The 9,270-nt window shown below is 32.7% G+C and overlaps 2 protein-coding genes across 2 annotated transcripts; one reads left to right on the top strand and one right to left on the bottom strand.

Annotated features, from left to right (window-relative positions):
* Positions 1–310: 310 nt before the first annotated feature.
* On the bottom strand, positions 311–1,758 carry LOC140973943 (ras-related protein Rab2BV-like). The gene is made up of 3 exons (XM_073437100.1): positions 1,528–1,758; positions 1,220–1,395; positions 311–992 (listed from the first exon to the last, which is right to left on the bottom strand). The coding sequence occupies exons 2-3, from the start codon at positions 1,382–1,384 to the stop codon at positions 507–509; spliced, it is 651 nt and encodes a 216-aa protein (XP_073293201.1). The 5' UTR covers positions 1,385–1,395; positions 1,528–1,758; the 3' UTR covers positions 311–506.
* Positions 1,759–5,863: 4,105 nt separating this feature from the next.
* LOC140973942 (proline transporter 2-like) lies at positions 5,864–9,245 on the top strand. The gene is made up of 7 exons (XM_073437098.1): positions 5,864–6,126; positions 6,236–6,460; positions 6,659–6,753; positions 7,834–8,023; positions 8,109–8,233; positions 8,307–8,522; positions 8,803–9,245. The coding sequence occupies exons 1-7, from the start codon at positions 6,027–6,029 to the stop codon at positions 9,178–9,180; spliced, it is 1,329 nt and encodes a 442-aa protein (XP_073293199.1). The 5' UTR covers positions 5,864–6,026; the 3' UTR covers positions 9,181–9,245.
* The last annotated feature ends 25 nt before the right edge of the window (positions 9,246–9,270 follow it).

The following is a 9,270-nucleotide window of genomic DNA, read 5'->3' as shown; positions in this document are numbered from 1 at the left end:
GGGATGAAATTTACGAATATTTGGAAAATTATTAAATTAATTTCTTCTTGCTTTTGTTTTTCTGGTTTTTGCTGGTTATGTTTGTATTGTGGGAAAAAAGATTTCAAAAGCATAGCCATTAATCGTGACTGTAATTTTCTGATCTTTTAAGATAATATGTTCGTAGAAATATTACGAAAGAGATCGAAAGAGCAGAGGAGTCAAATTAAGTACTCGTTAATTAGTTTTCTTAGAATTTTATTTTTTATTTAAGACAGAAAATAACATAAGGATATACAATCTAATCAGTATAGTAAAAAAACGTACATCTTGATTCTTGATCACAATCCACAAGATAATAACAAATAAAAATAATAACATTGAAAAGAGACAACAATACCAACGCAACATCAAAAATAGACAAAAAGTTTACAAATTCTTACGGTATAAAATTAACCATATGTTTTTACTCAGTTAAATAGTCTAGAATGTAACCAAAACTTAATTTCTTTCATTCATCGGTCATTTTAATTAGAACAACAGGCAGCTCTCTTGCTGAAGTTGGAGGAATAATCCCCAACCTTGATGGCGGTGCCCTGTCCAGGAACAACGGCATCGGCCTCTTGTGCCGCTAGCGCCTTTCGGCTAATAATCTGATAGATATCGAGTAAAATAGTTTGAAACGCTTTCTCAACGTTATGTGCCTCGAGGGCTGACGTCTCGAGGAACGAGAGGCCTTCCTTCTCGGCGAAGAGGCGAGCGTCATGCTCGGCCACTCCTCGGAGGTGGTTGAGGTCGGACTTGTTACCCGCGAGCATTATTACTATGTTCGAATCCGCATGGTCCCTCAGCTCTCGTAGCCATCGTTGCACGTTTTCGAACGTCTGTCTCTTCGTTATGTCGTACACCAAGAGTGCACCCACGGCCCCGCGGTAGTAGGCACTCGTGATGGCACGGTAGCGCTCTTGTCCCGCCGTATCCCATATTTGTGCCTTGACTGTCTTCCCTTCCACCTGCAGGTACATAATAACAAGTCAATATAAAACATGCATCATGCATTTTCACATAATTTTTTTTATACATTTTAAATATGTATATGTGTTATAAATTATTTAATAAAAATACATATATATTGGCCTTCAACAAGATTTTCAATTTGAAGATTGTACAGGAAAATCTTGAATGTTGCCTGATTTTACATCCGAAATGAAAGTAATAAACGACGAAAGGTGAGATGAACCTGTTGAGTTCTGGTCGCGAATTCGACGCCAATAGTAGATTTGGATTCCAAGCAGAATTCATTTCGGGTAAATCTCGACAGAATATTAGATTTTCCGACACCGGAATCTCCTATCAGCACGATCTTGAACAAGTAATCGTACTCATGATCCACCTTGTACGCCATTCTTCCTCCACCTACGAATTAGAAGTAATATCATCAATAATTATCAATGAAACAAAAAAAAACATTTTTTTTTATAAAAAGAGACCCGAATTGCGTTTATCGGAAAACACAAGAAAAGGGACAGATTAAGGATCAAAACTCACCACTAATCAACCTGTCCTAATCTGGTTGATCATTGTCATACAATTTGTAAGAAATCTTTTGTTGAGATAGAGAAGCAAGAAATAAGGAAAAGTGTTCGATGGATGTAAGAGGAAAAATAGATGTAAATTTTTCAATTTTTTTGGCAAAGACAAAACTGACCAACCGTAATAACAGCAATTTAAATGGCCAATGTTGGGTGATTATTAAGTGGATCTTGAACCTCTGGTTTTTACCTCTCTTATAACTTTCTTATTATATTGCTACAAAATTAGTTACTATCAACACAAAAACTTCATTGAGGCGGTCTAACCAGCCAATTTTGTAAGACATATATTCTACTCAGATTACCCATTGATACTCAACAGAAATTTAGGGTCCGATTCCAGCAAGTGTCACTAGTCCAGACGCAGGTTTCGTAATTACCCTGAGCCTGAAATCACGAATAAGAACGTTAGAAGGGGGCCAGGAAGGTGTCTCGACGTAACCTCTCCGAAACTCAAGTCAGAGACTGATGATATAAGAGAAGAGCAGCTAAGGGCGCTGCTGAAAACAATATAGTAAATGAATCATCATACGGTCCAACTTGATATTTATAGGAGAATACATGGGCCTTTGATGGATCTGTCTTCCATTTGGGCTAGGGATGGATCAGGGGTAGTGGGCTCATCCATGGATATCACCCATGAAAAAATATTAATTGTATGCTAAAAATATTATTTTTTATCGTAAACCTGAGCAGAATTAACTCGTCTAAAAAGAGATCCGTTAGACTGTCTGTCTCACAAAAGACCTACTATACTCTCAATTATTATTTTGTATTTTAAAATGAAAATAACAAAAGGATATATAATTTGTTCACGAGAGTCCTATATATTTGTCCCTTTGCCGACGTCCCTTTCGTTTCATATAATGACAGTAAATTAAACATAGCACATGCACCGTGCATTTATAATAAATTTAATGTTTTCCCCATGTTATGCAATGCGAACGTGTAACATTATATAAATATTTTAGGACTCTTACGAGTTTTCGGTTTGAATTTTGGTTTTAACTTTTAAAACCTTATACTAAGAACTAAAAAATAAATCGTAAATTATTTAAAGAAATAATGATTTGGGTCGACTTCCCCGACATCATGTGTCATTTTGATGTATGAAGCAAAGAAAATTAAATGCCTAAAAAACAAAGAAAATTAAATATAAAATTGGATTGGACCATTCAGTCAAAGGAGTTCCCAAAAATATTGACGCGTTGAGATTACCGACTACGAATAAACACAATTTCTCGAATTTTTATTACAAGTATTATATATTTCTTATTTTATGATTATGATATATATTATAATATAAATATTAAAAAATGGAAATTAAATTATTCACCTTCCGGGAATCTTCGTGATCTTATTGTGTCCAAAAATTATTCGTGTGTGTCGGCGCACGTTCTCGTCACGTGGCGATATATAACCCATCAAGTAAGAAATAAGTCCCGTCAATCACACGGCTGTATGATTGGACCATAGCTTTCCCAATTTTTAGAAGAATCTCTTAAATTTATTGTAAAATCAGACACGTATTTTCGATTTGGTTTATAAAAACAATTTATTTTTTATATTAAAATTATTATTTTTATTATAAATATAAATCAAATTGATTTATCTCATAAAAAAAATTATAATATTATTTTACGAGAGATTTATCAAAATTTTCATTTTATCTGTCTAGGGAAAAAAAATTTCTTTCTTAAAAAATAAATAAATAACTCGAGTATCTCACGAGTCACGACAGCGAATTTGTACAAGCATCACATATAATATTTTTTGTGGATATGTACAAAATTTAGTAAGCTAACTTTTTATAAGATTTTTTTAAATTAACGAAATGTTTGTTTATTTAGGAAATTAAGTGACTTTTTATAGTCGATATAAACCTATATATTATTTTTCTTTTTTTATCAATTTTAATTTTCACGTGCTTTGTTTCATTATTAAAAATTTATTATCAATAACTTTTTTGTTGATTTTAAAAAAAATGGTTCTAGGCTGGGGTTCCAGCTACGGGAGAACAAAAAACAGAGAGCTATATCTTTTTTTTGATAAATCAAATAATGGTATTATTAAGCTTTTATTACTGAGCCAAAATGTATAATTATTAGCAGATGTAATAACTTTATTTTCTTATACATTTTGTGGTAGTGCATAGCCTCATATTAAGCGATAGATATACATGAGATGTTACATCTACTTTTAGGTGATAATAAGTCAAGTTGTTGGGTTTATCAGGAGAAGAGCCCCGATGTTGGTAATGTCTCGTATCACCTAGAGACTATTTCTTATTCTTTTTTGTTGTTGACATCGTCTCTACCAAATACTAGTATTATCCATTCAGATATGGTGTCTCCACACATTTTTTTATGCTCACATAGTTAATCAGATCATATAATATTAACTTTTTAGTCGTAATTTACTATAAAAACTTCTCAAGATTTCACTCATCACAATAATCGTCTCGCTCAAAAATGGTTTACCCACCAGATAGGATGTCCAATTCAGGCATATGTGATCGATCAATAGACATATCTCACCCTTATCATATGTTCTATACATCACTTACATGGATAAGTATTTATAGAATAGGATTCTTTGTCCTGGTGGTGAAATGGTAGATACTCAGAAGTCCAAATATCATGTTATATTATAGAGGGAATCCGTGAAATTTTATTGTTAAAAATTGTAATAAATATATGATTTATGCTTTGAGCCGATATTTTTTTTATATAAATATCATATTATTATATTAACAGCATCATGTCGTATATTAATTAATTTTGACGGTGTACTGATATTTCAAATTTACAGAATATAAAAAATATTATGGTAGAATAAAATAAAAAAATATTTTTAGAGGTCAAAAATAAAAATAAATTCTATGATAACATTAGGCAATGTAAAAAGAGCAAAAGAAAAATAAATGACAGGTGAACATTTAGTTTAAAAGAAAATGAAATTAAGCATAGCCTAGCTAGCTATTAGGATTTAGGCCAGGTTACTTTTGTATGGAGACTATCAACACTTGATTTTTTTTAATTTTATTTTACAACAAAACTCGTAATTTTATTGAGAAAGATCAAGAGTTACAAATACTTTAAATGTGTGTAAATAATATTTTTGGCATTTCAATTACAATCATATAACCACATAGTTGAATCGAGAGAATGATCGATCGGGGAACCGCGGGCAGACGAATCAATTCCAAAAAATATGTTGGGATTGGATTATTCCAAACCCAACCAAACACAATAATCCAATCCCAACATTAGGGTTGTGTAAATTCTAGGTTAAACATAGAAAACCAATTGACTGATCAAATGTCACTCCGATCAATTGTTTTTTATAATAAAAAAAATATCGGTCAAATCGATTTAATTAGTTAGATTTTGGTTTTGGATGTAAAAAAATCGGTTAAACTGATTAAACCGATATTTTATATATATAGTTAGGTTGGACACTTACAATTTTTATGTTTTTTTATTGGGTTTTAAACATATCACAAAAAAATATTGGACTTTAAATAAAAGTCCAATTTTATTATCATAAGTACTAAATCAATATTATATTTCTTCACAACTTATTATTTTATCTAATTTTGTCGAGTGTTTGAATTTAATAAAGTTATATGAAGAGTTAATTTAAAAAAAATAAACAATTTTTTTAAAAATATTGTTATTTCGATCATATTTATCGACTCGGTTAAATCGGTTTTAATGGCTAATATCGGTGTTCGGTTGGTCGAAAATAAAAATCAATTTGTTCGATTCCAATGTTTTCCATTCGGTCGGCTACCAAACATAACCTTAAAGAGCAAACATGGATCTTTTAAAAAATTGATTATTATACTTAAAATTTTAAAATTTTTTCCATGACAATTGGTCCATCCTAAAGGACAATATATACCTCAAAGTAGCTCTTTGGGTCTTGTTATTTTATTTATTTGCGATTTTGATAATATATATTTAATTTTAATTATTTATCTTTTATTTTATCTTCGAAGTGCCCCGACGAACTGAAATTGCCATTTGCTTTTTTCAACGTGTTGCTTTTTCAACCCCTTTATACAAATTTAAACACGGCTGGTTGTTCACATGTCCAAACCAAATCTTTGTATTCTTTGCTTAATTATATGTCGGTTTTGCCAAATATACATATTTACATGTACGCTAAAATATTAATTGATTGTTAGGATGAATTTCAGAATATCTTATACAAAGCCTTACAATATATGGTATCTGATTCTCAAAAAATATATATATGTATATATATGAATATATTATATTCTTCTGTTGATGGGATTTTTATATTGCCGGGTCAAAATAAATAGAGCCAGCGAATTAAATCAAGTAATAGAGATACGAAGAGATCAACGTGGTCCAGCTGCCCTTTGATTTCCTTTTCCTTCTCGTATGTTCATATAACAAATACACCAAGAAGAAGAAGAAGAAGAAGATGGATGTCGAAGATGGCTCCGGTGCTGGTGGTGGGAAGATTCATTCTGCCGATGATTCTGCGGCTCAAATCCCAGAAACTGCTCATCAAATCAGCCATGGTTTCTTTTGTTTTGTTTTGTTTTTTTAAAAATATTCTGTTGTTTATTTTGTCAGATGTTTTTTTATTTATTTCAAATTTTCTGAATGTGTGTGTTTTTTGGGTGTTAGATTCTTGGTTCCAAGTGGGATTTGTGCTGACCACTGGTATCAACAGCGCGTATGTTCTGGGATATTCCGGCACCGTGATGGTCCCGCTCGGTTGGGTTGGCGGTGTGATTGGGCTTATCTTGGCCGCCGCCATATCTCTCTACGCCAATTCTCTTGTTGCCAAGTTACATGAACATGGAGGGAAGAGACATATTAGATACAGAGATCTTGCCGGATTCATTTATGGTAATTCTACATTTTGGTTTTATATATATGTCATATTTTTCGTTTCCGCAAATCATTAACTTGTCAAAATTTGATCTTAGTATAATAAATTAATTTCTCATCTTAAATGTAAAAATAGATCAATTTACAAGACAATTTTAGTAGTTTTTCGACTCGATTATGAATGAAGAAGAATGATTTAATTGGTTTGGTTTGCAGGTAGAAAGGCTTATAAGCTGACATGGGGATTGCAATATGTGAATCTTTTCATGATCAACGTGGGATATATTATTTTAGCTGGTCAGGCTCTTAAGGTAAATTTGCCCTTTGTTTTGGTTGATTTCATTTTCCCCGATCACAGGCATTGATTCTTGAAGTCAACTATTGCATATATTTATTAGCATAGGGATTTGAATTCTTCTTGGGATTGATTGGTGGATTTTGGCTTGAAGATAGAAACATAAATAAATAAATTTTTTTATATTCAAATTTTATGCATGATATTTTTGATGTGAATAAATTTTGATATTACATGAAATATGTATTAAAAATATTTCTATTTTTAATTCGAACATACTTTTTAAGAAAATATATTCTAACATAAATGCTGCAGTCGGACAAAATCAAACACAAGTCTAGTCAACACAATATTTTGAATGTAATTTTTGACTAATTCCTTTGGAGTGAGGATTTCCTTCAATTTTAAAATCTTACGGCTTTTTTTTAAAAAAAATTAATTAATTTGATTTATATTAAAATATAAATATTATTATATTGACTAGGGGTACGGTCGTACTACAATTGGGTCGAGGGGTCATACCATGGTACCATCCTCTCATTTTGGGATGTCTAAAGGTCTTGAGCTATATAATATAGAAAGTATAGAGATAATCACTAATTTAAAATAAAAATGATATTGATATAGGGATGACAAAATCAGATACGACTTATCAACTCGATACGGTTCAATCTGAAAAAAATCATTTTTGGGTTTGAGATTTTCGGGTTGTTATTATGTGTTTAAATTGAAATATTTTTTTTTTGAATTTATTTAATTTTTTTAAAAAAATTAAACTCTGGTTGATCAGCTTCGGGTTCGGGTTGAACAATTTTTAAATAGTATTATTGCTCAACCCGATCCAACCTACTCGATTGACATCCTTATGTTGATAGAATGAAATTTATTTTATAATTATTATTATGAAAAAATTAAAACCATATGTTAATTAATGTTATGGTTAATTATTTTTTGAAAGGTAAATAAGATTAAGATGTTTTTTTCAGGATAGATAAAATCGATAAATGTCAATTTGAATGAAATTCGAATGATTTACAAAATCCCAAATGTACATATCTTTCGATTAATTTGACTGTGGTGAAACATGCGCGTACAGGCTGTGTATGTACTATTCCAGGACAATAATGACATGAAGCTTCCATACTTCATCGCCTTAGCCGGGTTCGGGTGCGCTCTCTTCGCCGTTTCTATACCCCATTTGTCAGCACTCCGGCTCTGGCTTGCATTCTCAACTCTCTTCAGTCTCATCTACATCGTTATAGCATTCGGGCTCGCGCTAAAAGATGGTAAGTCATGTCTTCAAATTCTTGACACTCCACAATCCTAAATATATCCATTCAAGATCATGTATAGAATAATGTCTTCTATCAGGTACCAAAGCGTCTTCCAGAGATTACGGTATCCCAGGATCAAAGACGAACAGGATCTTTACGACGATTGGTGCATCTGCAAATCTTGTTTTCGCATTCAATACCGGAATGCTTCCAGAAATACAGGTTAGATATAGAAGCTAGTGATCCGGCCCTGACCGTGTACTCGACTAGATTACTAACGATTAGGATTTGGCAGGCGACAGTTAGGCAACCAGTTGTGAAGAACATGATGAGGGCACTGTATTTTCAGTTCACAGTGGGAGTTCTTCCGATGTTTGCAGTCACGTTTATGGGTTACTGGGCTTATGGATCGGGTACATCGACCTACTTGCTTAACAGTGTGAGTGGTCCGGTTTGGGTGAAGACATTGGCTAATATCTCAGCTTTCCTGCAAACTGTCATCTCTTTGCATGTAAGCACCCCTTCATTCAATTTTACTACTCTTCTTGGTTTCTAATCTCGTGAAAATCTGCAAAAGCCTGAAACTTTTCATAGTTCTAAACTTAACATTGATTGACTCCTTTCGAAAACCGATGTCAATGGATAGAGACTGTTTTGGATTTCGATCTTTTTAACTAGTCAAAATTTTGTGTAAGTTTGCTTTTTTTGTTTTTGCTGTTAATCATAGCTTGCTCTTTGTTATTTAGCTAACATGCTAACACAAAATGCACCAACTGCTACTTGTTTTTAAGATCTTTGCAAGTCCGATGTACGAGTACGTGGATACGAAGTATGGAATCACCGGAAGCGCTCTGTCTATACGCAATCTGAGTTTCCGGATCCTCGTGAGAGGCAGCTACTTGGCAGTGACTACGTTGGTGGCCGCATTGCTTCCGTTCTTGGGAGATTTCATGAGCCTGACCGGAGCTGTCAGCACATTCCCTCTCACGTTCATTCTTGCTAACCACATGTATCTCGTGGCCAAGAAAAATAAGCTAATTTCTCTGCAGAAGAATTGGCATTGGCTTAATGTGATTTTCTTCAGCTGCATGTCTGTTGCAGCTGCTGTGGCTGCAGTAAGGCTCATTGTTGTGGACTCTAAAACTTACAGTGTTTTTGCAGATTTGTAATTTATATTCCTGTAATGAAACTTTGATTCATTCATCCATATCTGTTTTAAAGATGATTAATGAAATTCGAATGTTAGAAAGATTAACAGA

This window comes from Primulina huaijiensis, chromosome 3 (assembly GCF_012295235.1).
Source record: "Primulina huaijiensis isolate GDHJ02 chromosome 3, ASM1229523v2, whole genome shotgun sequence".
In the NCBI taxonomy this organism is placed as follows: domain Eukaryota; kingdom Viridiplantae; phylum Streptophyta; class Magnoliopsida; order Lamiales; family Gesneriaceae; genus Primulina; species Primulina huaijiensis.
The sequence above is the reverse complement of the archived record's forward strand: the minus strand, read 5'-3'. Positions and strand labels throughout refer to the sequence as shown.